At 43.3% G+C, this 14,817-nt stretch overlaps 1 protein-coding gene across 2 annotated transcripts in view; it reads left to right on the forward strand.

Moving 5' to 3' along the window:
• The window catches only part of MAP1B (microtubule associated protein 1B), a 96,020-nt gene that overhangs the window by 35,288 nt on the left and 45,915 nt on the right, over window positions 1–14,817 (forward strand). The window contains exon 3 of one of the 2 annotated variants that reach the window (XM_019665076.1): window positions 9,354–9,363. The exons of the other annotated variant lie outside the window; for it this stretch is intronic. Coding sequence (XP_019520621.1) covers window positions 9,354–9,363 — 10 coding nt within the window. The remainder of the gene's footprint in view (window positions 1–9,353; window positions 9,364–14,817) is intronic. 2 annotated transcript variants of the gene reach the window in all.

Consider the following 14,817-nt stretch of genomic DNA (forward strand, 5'->3'; position numbering starts at 1 on the left):
GGCGCCAGTGCAAATGCTTTGTCATTCTGTTGGAGTATAATGCACCAATCCATGTTTTGTATTCAGTGTTTGTATAATCAGCAAGATTTTGAAGGGGAATGTTGCACAACTCAGAAGTGACCTAATTTCACCTGACAATATTCCATTCAGACTCCAAACATCTCTCCAAGAAGTGGTGAAGTGTTGGATTTCCTGAAGGCACAAAGCAATCACGGTGGAAAATTGAGTTGTTTTAAATCACTAGGTAATTATGATGCTGCCCAGTGGGGCACTTAGAGGGTCTTGCTCTAGATCGCAGATATGTTCATTCCTATTGTTTTAGAAATGTCATTTATTTATTATGCATGAAGCATGATACTATATTGTTCCACATGGATCCAGTAATGAACGACCAGCCAAATCCATTAAATTCCATTCAGAAGTAAAGTCAGACCTAGAAATGTGGGCAGTTTGCCAGGAATCCTCACAGAAAAGCTGCAGCTGGATAAAGAGATAGGCTAACTCAGGGACTCATTGGGAGTGACTTGGGGAAAGCTACGTAAATTGCACTCTTATTTTTGAAGGAGAGAGCCTCTTTTGTAAGAAAGGAGCTTGTTCAGTTGAGCTATTGCAGAAACCCTTCCCTTACCAGTTGCAAAGAGGGAGACTGAATTTTTCATTAACTCATTTAAATCAATTTTTTTTTCAGCTCAGCATGATGCCAGAACCAAAAATCTAAACAGTGCTCCAGGGCTGGATCTCACAGTCACCCAGCTCATCTAATTTGGACTAGATTGCTTTTTTCATTAAACCTAAAAATAATTTCAGTCAGGCCACCTTTCTAGGGATTTCTGTGGTGAATCATATTCTGGGGAAGAATCTTTACCTATATCAGTCAGAGATAGTGGCTTTTTTTCTTTTTAGCTGAGCCATCCTGCTACCTGTTGGCAGCTCAGCGGCTGCTCAGCTCAGGCTGAACTCGAACCGCTGTTGGAGAGCTAGTGGCTTTTGAGTCTGGGTTTGTTCCCCTTCCCTCCATGAAGCCTGCCTGCCTTGATCTGCGTTCTTGATGAAAGCTAATAATAATAATAATAATAATAATAATGATAATAATAGCTCACATTTGCCGAATACTCACCATGTACCAGACACCGTTCTAAGGACTTGATATGTATTAACTAAGTCATCCTCACCACCTCCCAAGAAGAAGGTACTCCATTTAACCATGAGGAAACTGAGGCACCCAGTGGTTAAGTAGCCTGCTCAAGGATACATAGCCAGTGAGTGGTAGAGATGGGGCTCTGATGCCAACAATCTGGCCCCAGAGTCCACACTACTCAATTCTGAAGACCTCGAATACCAGTGGAAAGCATTCTCTAGTTAAAGAACTCTTGCATCCCAAGGCAGAGCTTCTGAGGACCTTGTGGGTCTGGGGCAAACGGATTCTAAGCACAGGAAGTACGGGCGTTTGACATGCAACATCGGCCCCTTTCAGAGACACTAAAACCTTTTTTTAAAACACAGCCTAACTGGTGATGGGAGGTGTTAAAGGATACTCTCATACACAGCTCATGGAAGAATATATTTTATCAAAACCCTCTTTAAAAAAAAAAAAAAAAAGAACAAAGCCTAGAATCAAAACGGTTGGCACCTTTCTCAATCAAGCTGTATCAGAAAAGCCTGTCTTTGTCACTGAGCCAACATCTTGAAGAAAACCTCTGCCTTTACCACCTGCTCTGTAGCTATTTATAGTCCAGGTTATATGAATTACTGGAAGGAAGAATCCTTTTTAGTGATTAAAAAAGAAAGGGGGGGCGATGTCTGGGAGGGGAAGGCAGGCCCCTGACAGAGCTGCTCCGTCCTTGGGAGCCCAGGATGAGGCCCACAGAGGACACCCCGCTGGGTGATTAATTGACCAGTATTCACGGTCCTCCTTAGGACTGCCCCTCCTCTCCCCTGCAGACGGAAGAGGAAGATTAGTGGTGTGATGTGGATGGCCAGCTGGGAGGGGAGGACTGGGAAGAGATGTCAAGGGAGAAAACTGGTGACTGTTCGATGGACTGGGGTTGGGGGCTGTCGCCTGGAAAACCCTGCCGATTACAAAGTGAACCGCGGGGAGGATCTCGTTTACTGTCTTCACTGACAGACTTATAGGTGGAAAACAAAGCCTTCTTAACGGACCCAAATGGAAAGTTAACGTGAGAATGAAAAGGAGTCTGTGCAAAGTGGAGTTCAGGACAGGGGTTTCCAAAATTCTCTACAGAGGAGGGAAAATCACCCAAATTAGGGAAACGGTCAGTTCCCCTAAATATAAGAGTAGTTGGTTGTAAAGCAGTTCCCAGGTTATAGCAACTGATTCATATTCATTATAAAATAAATTTCATGGTAGTTATGACAGGTATGAAGATTTTTAAAATAAGAATTATTTCATAAAGTACTTATGTCATAAAACACTCCCTTTCCGATGCTGGTCTGGAACCCAGGAACATATCCAGCTTAGTTAAGCCACTTCTGAAGATTTCCTAGAATTTTCCACTTCAGCCTGAGGCTGCTCAGGAATTTTTAAAGTCCTCTCTCCTTCCTGTCCCCTGGGGATTCAGAGGGCACCCCTCAGTCCCTCTGTTCATGGAGACCAGTGGAGGCCTGCGGAAGACGGGCACACACAAAGGGAGGTGTTTGCTCTTGCCATCTAAGGAATCAGCCACCTGTCCTTAATGTTATCTGGCTAGTTTTGAATATTCCTTTTTTTCAGATTAATTGCAGAAAGACCAGAATAGCTGGAACTTTGAGAGGAATTACATGTCAGGGGGTGCATGTGATTAACCTACAATTTCTGAGTCTCATCCCAGGGTGGCTGAATGGGCGCCTCCACGGGTGGGGTTCAGGAACCTGCATTTTGGAGAGCTCGTTAGACTCTGAGCACCATTGCTCCAGGACACAGGGTCCACTCACCACACACACAGGGCATGATGAGGTAGTAAAGGAAGCAGGAGGAAAGGAGAAACATTTGTAGCAACGGAGGAAAAGGCTCCTTGCTCCGTAATGCTCTTTAAAATAAGCCAGGTCGTACGAGTTTGGACAGTGCACAAAGGAGCTTCTCCACTACAAGGCAGTTTCAAAGGAGCAGCCGGTGTGGAGCTGAGATCGAAGAGTCGGGAGATGACAGTGTCTTTGTCCACCCCTTTGTGGTCTCCAGATTGGAGCATTTGGCATGTCCTGCTGGTCCTTCTCCTTGAATTTACTGAAGTTCTTCCTCCTGTTTTCACCTGGCTGAGAACTGCTGCTCACTTCAGGATCCAGCCTTCCCTGAGACCGAGGTTACCCCAGGCTGCCCCAGGATGCATTCTCAAAGCACCCTGCCATTGTGTGTGTGATTATCTGCTTACTCTCTTAACCCCCGTCAGGGCACAGACTGTGTCTTATTTCTTACTGTATTCACCAGCATCCAGCACAATGCCTGCTCCATAGTATAGGTGCTCATTATATATTTTTTGGGAATGAATCCTCTCGTGTAAATTCCAACACAGCTTTCTGCTCTTTCTGGACCTCAGGAAGCTACATGTAGTGGACCACCCCTGAGGTCTTAAGCCTCACTGTGCCTTCAAACGAACTCAGAAGAAATTTCCCGTTTCTCACCAAATGTTTTCTCCCCTGTTGGAAAAATGTACTAGTAAGGCATGTTGAGATTTAAGGGAGGTGGTAAGCAAAATCGAATTTTCCTTTTTTCCCAAATTGATGTTTGTTTTACTGTGTACTCTGAACATATATCTGATGAACACTGTATTTGACAAGAAGTGTTTGGTGGCTTGTTGCGTCTGTGGAGAAGATGGTTAGCTCATAGTAAGTAAGACTCTGGTCCAGTTTCCTAAGATTGAAGAACTTGATTTTCCAAACATTGTTAAAAGTCTCCCAGGATGCCCTCTGACAGAGCGTCTTTGCTCAGTGGGATGCCTCTGTCCTCTCCTGTCACTTCTCTGTACTTTTATTCAGAACCTTGGAGACAAGTGGGTTGGAACTGAAAATGGGATAGGGGTGAGGGTAAGAGGCAGGAGCAATAGGAAAGTTTTTTCTTAGAGTTCCAGATATGCCCTATAGCCAGAAGGGAGGAAGTGAGACAAATGACATTCAAATAAGAATTTAAATTCATTCTTCAAAGGTGACTTTTCTGAGGGCCGGCTGAGTGGCTCAGTTGGTTAAGAGCTCACTCAAGGGTTTGAGCTCTGAGCAACAGCAGTTCGATTCCCGGCCTGAGCTGAGCAGCTGCTGAGCTGCCAACAGGTAGCAGGATGGCTCAGTTTAAAAAAACAAACAAACAAACAAACAAACAAAGGTGACTTTTCTGTGTATGTTTGGTTTTTCTTCCTAAATAGTGATGCAGACACCTCAGTGCACCATGAGAAGGAAAACCTTAACAGGATTAAGTTTATTTTAGAATTTGGTTGTGTATATGTGTATCTGAATGAGTATTATCACATGGGGTCCCATCTTCCTGAATAGGAGCTAGGCTTAGACCATTGCTCTATCTTATACATACCTAGGTTTTTACTCATTCTTAAAATTGGACGATATTTATTCTCACTTAGTATTTACAAAAATGAATGTGTTGACTTAACGTGCAAGACAAGCAGACTGGTTCATTTAAAACAGCACCATGGTTTTCTTGGTCTTGGTGTCTGCTATTTTTATTTTATCATACACTACTGATTTAGAATCCATTTAAGATTTTGTACCAATATTACCCAGGGCACTTAATTTGCGGTTATTTTTTTCTCATTGTCCAAAGTTTTCTCTCTGGCCATGGCTGGCATTTTATTCTAAGCATTATTAACTGGCCACAAAGCCAAAATGGGCCTAAACATTCTGGAACAAGCTCCTTTGCCTAATTTACCAATGAGAAGCAACTTAAACCCAGAGACACCTGGATACAGGACTGAATTTTTTTTTTTTTCTTCTTGAGCCATGCCTGTGATATTAACTGAACAGCGATAACTTTGTTGCACCCTAATTTCAGCAGTTGGTCTATGGTCGCGTAAACTGCAGAGCTGGTGCACAGTGGAGTCAGCGGGCAGCCATTAAACCTTGTGTTAGCAAAGTTTTGGATTCATGTGGGGAAGTCATTTATGGTAGAACATTAAGTGAAGAAAGCAAGACCACAAAATTGTGTTTCCAGTATGCTCTCAACTATGTAATGAAACGTATGTTTGGAAATGAAAGGAAACATGATGAAAGATGAACAATAATGATTATTTTGAGGGAACATGATTATAGGTAAATGCTAGCTGCTGCTTCATTTGTGTCATCCAAACCGTCCACAATAGGTGTACATTTACTTTCATAGCTTGTTAAAGGTTTAGAATAGCCCTCTCTATGAGACTGAAAGCTGCTCATGAAGGTCAGCTCCCAAACCAGCAGTGGTGGGCTGGCCTCAACCCAGGGTCCCGCTGTGGCTTTCACGACTCCCTCCCTTATTTTTCAGGTGGGAACTAACCACTGTGTCAAGACTGATGTGTTTTTAATCACTTTTGACATTTCTTTTATTTTTGAATAATTTTAGATATACAGAAAAATATTAGCTACTCATGCTATCTTTTGTATGGAAGTTCTTATAAATCAACCAGGTTTTAAAAAAAATACAGCTCTTGTTGAAAAATATAATTTTGAGTGACAACATTGTACAGCTAGGTTTTTGAAAGTGGTGTGGCTGCAGTGTGGACCCTGGCCCGCTGGCTGGCCTTGCTGGAACAGGAAGTAGCAATGTGGTTCCACCAAAGGAACCACAAGGAAACGGAGGCCGTCTGAAGTCTGAGAAGGAAGCCTGTCTAAGGCCCCAACAGTAAGTATAGGAAAACAAAATTTAGTCAGGAAATTGCCCTATGGCTAGGGCTGGCGTCTGGCGTTATGAATTCTGACCAGATGGCAGACAACTATTTGCTGAGTTACCTTGTATTCACCTCAGATACATATTTGCTGAGTGTTTTTGCACAGATTTGTATTTCTTTCCCTCCTATTTACACGAGACCACACGTTAGCTTTGCTCTGTTACACGGCAACAGGCTGTGCTGTTCACAAGGGAGCCGGAAGCGGGTGTGGATGTGCCAAACCCATGTCGTCTTCCTTCCTGGAAAACCATTTCTCAAACATGCGGGGCCCACATTCGACTTGACAAGCATCACTCATTGAAGTCTAGTCATATGAACATATGAGGTCTTTTCATTGGCTAAAATCTGGAAGTATTTGTTGGGAGCAATGGTATTTTGCCATTTCGTACATGCCAATATTCCATTATAGCCTTAATCAAAAGTAAAGTGAAGACAAGTAAAATTGAGGCCTAGAGTTGGTGTGGTGGTAATTCATAACAACGGGTTGGAATTGGATCCTGGCGGGACCACATGCAGTGGGGTAGTATGTGGCTTTGGGTGGTGTTGCCGGGTGGATAAATGAGATAGGCACGTGGGAGTATAAATCCTTGAAGATGTCAGAATCAGTCTCCTTTCCCATCTTTATTCTCTGGGTTCTCTTCTGTTGGTCATCAGACAAGGAGAGGGGTGGGGGTGGGGGTGGGGAGATCTCTTTCCCTTTGTTTAGAGACCACAGGTTGACTTTGAATAACAAATGAGAATGAAGATGCCAGCTGTCAGCTGCAGGACCTTGTGGGAAGCTTGCTGCACAAAGACTCCCTCCCCAAACCTTCTGCTGTTGTACTTAAAAACACCTCCTTTCTTTAAATTGACAAGGTGACCTTCAAAACACAATTTCTGATTAAAACTTGCAGATTGGAACTATAGTTAGAAAGCAGTTCTTGAATAAAATGCCCTGAAAATCTCTCGTATATTGAGCAACACAAAACACAAGTATACTGGTGTGGCGTTATTATTATTTTTATTGTTTTGCTTGTATTTCCACTGGGGTATTTATTTTCTTTATTACTTGTCTCCTATTCCTAGTTCACTCTTGTGTGTCTGTCACAGTGGACATGATGACGTCAGATTCTACAAATCATGTGTACGTGAAGCGCCATGAGCAGAGGAGGCAGGGTTTAGGGCCAAGGAATTGGGGTGGTCCCACTCACTGCCCGTGTTTTGCCACAGAAACTGAGTGACTTTCCTCCAAGTGTATGTTAGGCTGACGTATTTTTTGACCAATTGACTGTTTCCGGTCCCGTTCCAGTTTACTGTTAACAACTTTATCTATTTGTAAACAGACTCAGAGGTAGTGTCTATACAACACAAAGGGAGGTTTGACAACTTTTAGTTAATTTGGCCAGTACAGATGGCCACTGGCAGGCAAGAGTCAGAGTGAAGTGTTGGAGCAATTAGGCTTATATTTCAGCTGTGCCCAGCGTCCTGCCCAGCTGAGCACATGACCTTTGCCAACTAGGGTTTCCCTGAATAAATAAACACAGGGCCCCCACCAGATGGAGGGGTGCTTGTAGAACAAGGCCTCTGGATCTAGCAGTCGTACCACTCTCTGCGACCAGGCTTGGGGAATTTGGACGCTGCCTTTGTTCACTGAGACCTCTGTTCCCTAGGTCGACTGGTTCTGTGGGGCTTCCAATAGTTCCTGAACTTGCTCACTCCTCATTGGTGCATCACTTGTTGCTCTGTGAACAGGCACCTTAACTGCTCCTGTCAATCTCTGCCCATAATGAGAATGGCTTCTAAATTGAGAACCCTTGATCGAGGGAACGTTTGCCTGGACAAATCCAGGTGCAGTAAATTTTTGAATGTCATCAGGCTGCTGTAAAACCTAGATTATCCTAGATTCCAGGTTGGACGGTGGATTAGGCATTCTTCTAAAGAGACTAGGAGTGGAAGACTGGACATTCTGGTAAATGAGGGATGAATCCATGTCCTTACGCACTGGGTCCCTTCCGTGTCTTAGGACTTGATTATATACTGCGATATATTATTTTCTAAATATTTTATATACAAAAATCTGGCCTCATTGACTAGAATGTTAAACTCCTCAAGCATGGTAATGTCATGTTTTGTACATCTTCCTCCCTCCAGAGTATAGCAGAGAGCCAGCTTGTGAAAGGGCTTACATTCCAGACTGAGGAGCTTGGAATTAAATTCTGAGGGCACTGGGGACCATTGGTGGTTCTTGAGCTGTGCACTGACTTAATAAAGGCAATGATTGAGAATATGGTTTAGTGAGAGTGTGTTGGCTCAAAAACAAAGAGGTTGTGGTTTTATGCCTGTCCTTGGAAGTTTCTGGTAGTTGTACTAATAACAAAAATATGTGATGGATTAAATGAAAATCTCTCTGTAAGTGGAACAGAGTGTTTAAGTCCTTACAAGGGTAATGTCCTTCATCGAGGGATTGCACAACCGTTGTGCTCAGGCACACACAGCCACTTTCGGGGTCCTTACATCCAAATGTTCCCAACATCAGCAGAGTTGAGAGCCGTGGTGCTCTGATCTACGGTGGCCGTTTTGGAAACATTTCCTAAGTCTCTTCATTTCTTGACAATTTTCCGCTCACTTTTGAGTAGCCTTTTGGTAGAACATCTGATAGAAAGAGTACAAGAGGTAGTTGAAGTATTTTCATTTTGAACACACACCTAGCCCCTCAAGCTTGCACCCCTGCGCCTCCTTCCCTGCTTTCACTACCTCTGTTTCCGAATTATTTTTTTTTTTACACGTCGTATTTTTATTTTACATCATTCGCTATTCACTTGCTACTCCAGGCTGCGTGAAGGCTGCAAGGAAAATGCTCCTAGGGCCGGCCGAGTGGCTCAGTTGGTTAAGAGCTCGCTCAAGAGTTTGAACTCTGAGCAACAGCGGTTTGAGTCCAGCCCGAGCTGAGCAGCCGCTGAGCTGCCAACAGGTAGCAGGATGGCTCAGCTAAAAAAGAAAAAAAAAGAAAATGCTCCAGCCTGGCAGATGCAGACCTTGCCTGAGACACTGACCACTCCCTGCTGGTCATCCTACCCTTCTTCTGTAGTTTCTGAAGCACCCCTGAGAATAAGTGTTCCGTTTAGGTGGGAAAACAAAAATCTCTCTGGCTAAATGAAGCATTTACTCATGGACCAAGAAGACAATAGATGAGGGCAGGAAATTTTAAAAATCTCATCTTCTTAAAGAAAAAAGGCATCCTGAGAGTGGCATAGCATGGCACCATAATAAGAGCCATTGTGTGCTAATTGAGTGGTTAAAGCTGAAAATATGACAGATGCTTAAGCAAAAGAAAAAGATTTTTGATCCTGAAGATGATTGTTAAATTTCAGGGATGTTAGTGATAACTCACTTTTGTATAGGGCTTTCTGATGCGGTTCTCCTGTGGTACCTCTTTTAAATCTTAAAGCAACTGTAGATAGGAATTGTCATTGTTTCTATTTTTATACCAGGAAACCAGGACCTGGTAAGATTTAGGGACACAAACGTGGTTCTTCTGGTTCCATACACAATATGGGAAACAGTGTTTTCTCCGACGTACACAGGGACACAGGGGAAGAACAAAGAACCCTGTTACCTTTGAGTGTCAGATCAGAAAGGGACTCAAGAGCATCCTGTCCAAACCTCCTCCCACCTGCCCCCACTTTACAGATGAGGAGGCTGAGATGCAGGGAGACCTGTGAGTCAGAGCTGCGAAGCAGCACAAAATAGACCAGACCTGTGGCCTCCCCAGCTCCTAATCGCTCACTGTGTTATTTCTATAGAGCAGTGTATTGTCAGCTCCGCACACCACTCTAACTGGCTGGGGGCCCAGTGGCCAGCGCTTAGTGAGTGCTTGTAAATGTGTGTAAAACAGATGGATGAATGATTCACTGACTTTAATTGTAACCATATGCAAATCAGTACATTTTTAAAAAATATCTGTCTTGACCTAGTTTTTCTACCCAAAGATGTTATTTTTCACTCTGCACTGAGAGGGTAATGTTTGTAAAAATCCTGAGATAAAGAGCTGAGAGGTCTTGTATATATGCACCATCAGTGGTATAACTGAGTTGCTTTTCTGTGGTGCTGTGGGTTAATCAAAGGCCTTTGTTATCATTGTTTTAACAACAAATCTCCAATTTATTATTTAGTTCTTTGCTTTTATTAACTTACTTGAAATGCAAATAGCAGCAAAACACAGGTCAACAGCTACAGCTGTGAGTTGCAGTCAGTAGGAGCCAAGGGACAAGATGGAGAGGGATTCCTGGTGACAGCCAGCCTTGAGCTCCCACGCCCTCCGCCCTCCCTAGGGACTTACCGGGGAGGATATCTTTGATTACAGGGGAGAGGGGAGGGTCTGGGGGAAAGTGGGCAGCAGAACCTAGAAGGAATTATTGATCCCAGTCCCCGAAATTGGAAACAATGACTAGACAGCCCATACCTGCCTGATGAGATTCATGGCCATTCCTAATGGATTGTCGCTGGAGAAGCCAAGTCCCAAGCCTTCCAGTAATTGCTTCTGGACTATGGGAAGTGACAATGGTAAAGGAAATAATATATGAAAAGCACTTTCAACAATGCCTTGCACACAGAAGGCGGTTACTAAATGCTAGCTATTATTACTCTTTTTCTTCTGATTTTTATTATAGTACAGATGTGTTAGTAAGGGAGAGGGGGAAATTCTAAATTGATGCAAAACTAAATGAACCCAAATCTTGTCCTCATTTTCCACAACTTTGTAGGTGACTAAAGCAATTAAAGAGAAGAAAGAGGTGTTTGGAAAATGTGACCAAATTCCCTTAAAGATAGCAAGGGAGGCACCAGGGAAATGTCATGTGGCTGAATGGGGGAAGTTCTCAGTGATATTTTAGTTATGTGAGTTTAGGATGACTAGTTCAGAGAGGATCGCCAGTGTGTTGATTGGTAAAGCAATGACAGCTTGGAATTTTGGTGACTTCTTAGTGGGATCCCAAACTGGTGCACATGGAAATGAAAAAGGAAGACAACAGGTAAGATTGAGATAGTGCAAAGCACCTGTGCTGTTTTTACTCTGGGACTCTTGTGGCCAAGCATTATAGGAGTAAGTACTGATGGGTGGGGAACATTGAATACAGGCAGTTAGGGCATCTTCAAAAGGAGGACAGGGAATTTGGATCTAGGGAGTTTTTATATAAGTGTCTATACTTTGATTTTGAAAGGATTCATTTATACAGGAAGTTAAGGATTTGGCAATATATCCAATCCTAATTATTATAGTAATTATTGCTACAGCCATTTATTGAGCACTCACATGCCTGGCTCCTTAAAAACAAGACCTCATTTAATCCTCACTACAGCCTTAAAAGGTGTGTGGGTCCTGTCGTTCCCATTTACTGATGAGGAACCTGACGGTCAGAAAGATTAAATAATCTGCCCATGGTCATAGCTAGCAACTTGCAGGGTCAGGATTTGAACTCAGGTCTGCCTGTCTCCATCGCTTCTTTTACTGTCTCTAGGAGAGAAGGAGCCATATGCGATCAAGACTGAAAAAAATCTGTCTTCAATAAAAGGCTGTTGAAAGGTGATCCTTTACTGAAGAAAGATTTTAGGAATTAGTCAAAACAATATGTTACTACCCCCTTCTGCCTACATTTGGACTTAATTTCTTTTTTTTTTTTTTTTTTTTTTAAAATTTTTTTTGGGGAATTGGGGGGATGGGAACAGTCCTGGGGAATTGGGGAAAGGGGAACAGACAAGTTGCTGTCGTTTTGTTCTTCAATCTAGTTGTGGAGGATGTTGCTTCACTGGCCCAAGTTGGCACCATCATTGCGCTCTTCTCTGGCGAGGCAGATCAGTCGCCGGCTTCTGGACGGCCGCTCACTGCGGCTGCTGGCCGCTCACGCTGGCTGCTGGCCACACACGGTAGCCCATGGCAACCCACTGCCACAGGGACTGCAGCCCACGCCGTCGCCGGCGACTCATGGCAGCCCAGCTCCAGGTTGAGCTGTTGTTCAGCATCTTAGCTGTAGAGGGCAGTGTCACTGGCCCTCATATGTGGGATCCGAACCGGGGCCCTCTGGCATCCCAAGCGAGTTCTTAACCATCGCGCCACTCGGCCGGCCCCTGGACTTAATTTCTTAAGAATCCTTGAAAGCAGCAACAATTCTCTGAGTCTTTGGAGGGAGCAAAAGTATCCAGTGTCTGGAAGTTGCTGAAAAGGCAGATAGGATATGTTAACACAATTAAGAATATTACTAAGTGCTTACTTCCTAAGGTCTGGCAGATAATGAACAATAGGCCATCTCCTCGGTTGGTGATGTATATGAAATTATTTCTGTAAAGTTGCATATTGTGTTATGTTCTTGAGAAACATCAGTATACTAGTGATTTAGCTTATGACCTGGAGGAGGAAATGCCTTCTAGACTCTTTATCTTCATTAAAGGTTGGCATTGATGGATTTTAGAGGGAGCCCTCTAGTCACTGAATGGTAGAAATAAAGAAAAGAACATTTATGAAGATTCAGTCGGGGTTTCAAGGGCCCTTACAGGAACTAGAGTTTCATACCAAATTCACGTCTGAGTCTGAGTCCAACATTAAGGGGAACAATTTTCCACAAGTCGTGAGAAATCCAGACTGTAGTCATGGTTGTTTGAACTTGAGAAGTGGAGTACATGCAACCTCTGTCCACATGAAATAATACTTTTAACCCGGTAGAGGGTGGGGCTCCATCAGAATTATACCCGACTTGCTTCTTATCTGTTACCTTAGCTTTCTATGGGTCTTCTAGAGCCAACCTGTGATAGCTGTTTTAGTTTTGGTGGAGGAGGGCAAAAATGTGTTTTGAACTGAGCAGGGGAAGATTTCACCCATTCTTCTATCTTCTTTGTATTTCCATTTTTACTTTGAGCATTAAATGAAAATTGGGAAGCAGAAGGGACAAAGATGTAATTGTAGATTAGGGACAGGGGAGGAGGGGGGTGGTCAGTTGTATGTTCGGAACTAACCCCCCCCCCAAAAAAAATTCCTGCAGCCACTTCTATTTTTGAAAAGACTCTGAAAAAAACATAACATCTTTAATCAAGAGGAATAGTATTAGTCTTTTACTACAAGTTATACTTTTCTTGGAGCCTATATTTATTTTGCTAAGCTAGAAATAGCTGATGTTATTTCAGCAACCATGACTATTGTCTAGGAATTGAGTGTAGGCTGGGAATAGCCTGGCTGATTACACTGTTTAGAAATAAGCAACCCCCCCTCCTTTTTTTTTTTTTTTACAATTTCTTCATGTTCCTGTGTGGTCTGATTGTTCCATGGTGCCTTCTTTTGTATCAGTTCAGTAGCCTCATAGTAGAATCATTTTATTCTAGAAAATGTCCTTCAAGTCTGAGATAGAACCGTAGGAAAATCACGCCATACCAAGGCACTGGACTGATTCTATGGTGCTTAAGACCTAACATTCTATGATCAAGGATATGACCTATCACTTGGTAAAACTAGTATGATTGATAAGATGCGTATCTGAGCTGGAGAGAAAGGGAAGAACCAAAAACAGGGCAGAAGTATTTTTTTTTTCTCTAGGAAAGTCATTGTCAATATAACAATTTAAAGACCTTTTCATTTCCTCTGTGATCTCTTCAAGGTGACTAACTTGAAAAATCTTTGATGTGGGGGCCATGACATGATGGGGAGGGCATCTTCTTTTTCTCCCCTTTTCTCTGACCCCTTGGAGGAGAGATGAAAATAAAACAATGCTACAGAAAATGAAAACATCCTTTAAAACATAAAGCTACCGAAAAACAAAGGGAAATAGTTCTTTCTGAACAGCATACTACCTTACTCTCTGAAGTTACATGTATTACTTTATAGTCATGCTTATGAAATATTTCTAAAGAAATAGAAGGCTGTTCACATCATTTCTGTTTCCTTTCTGAGATTTTATCGCCTTAGCAGAACCCAGAGGCTTTGCTGTTTACATGTATTGTGAGGGACCCAGCACAGTAGGGACTTAGAAAATATTAAATCATTATCATTAAAAAACACTTCCCACTCCACTTGGAGACCTCTTATGAATGCACACGGATGGGATAGTAATTGCAGCAGAGTGAGTGTTGCTCAGGGTGATTATGCCACCCAGCTTGAAGGCTTCCGGTGCATTTCCTTCATCTAGCCTTCAGAGTTTGCCATGAGGGGTCTCTGAAGACTGTAAAAGCAAAACCCAGAAAGAGCTGAAAGAGACGCCATTACTGGATATTCTGTGTTAGATTAGAATTCCCCACTTCCACTCCAAATCATTTTGTGAATAAGGCTATTTTGTTTTCTAGTCTAATCCTTTTCTCAAAGAAGGGAGAATGTGTGACCAGCTCTAAGCCAACAGTTTTAGCCTAAGTGGATGAGATTCTATAGTTTTGCCATCACTGACCCAAATAGGGAACCTAAGAATTAAGCTTAAACTGGGCGGGCCGAGTGGCGCATTGGTTAAGAGCTGCCTTGGGACGCCAGAGGGCCCCGGTTCGGATCCCACATATGAGGGCCAGTGACACTGCCCTCTACAGCTAAGATGCTGAACAGCAGCTCAACCTGGAGCTGGGCTGCCGTGAGTTGCCAGCGATGGCGTAGGCTGCAGCCCCTGCTGCAGTGGGTTGCCATGGGCTACCATGTGTAGCCAGCAGCCAGCGTGAGCAGCCAGCAGCCGTTGTGAGCGGCCGTCCAGAAGCCTGCGACTGATCTGCCTCGCCTGGGGAAGAGCGCAATGATGGTGCCAACTTGGGCCAGTGAAGCAACGTCCTCCACAACTAGACTGAAGAACAAAAGGACAGCAACTTGTCTGTTCCCCTTCCCCCAATTCCCCAGCGCTGTTCCCATCCCCCAATTACCCAATTAAAAAAAAATCTTTAAAAAAAAAGAATTAAGCTTAAACTGCTTCTCTTGTAGCCCATCTTTGGCTTCTAATAAGGACTCTGAGCAACATCTAGATGAAGA

Source organism: Hipposideros armiger, unplaced genomic scaffold (genome assembly GCF_001890085.2).
Source record: "Hipposideros armiger isolate ML-2016 unplaced genomic scaffold, ASM189008v1 scaffold_432, whole genome shotgun sequence".
NCBI classification, from domain to species: domain Eukaryota; kingdom Metazoa; phylum Chordata; class Mammalia; order Chiroptera; family Hipposideridae; genus Hipposideros; species Hipposideros armiger.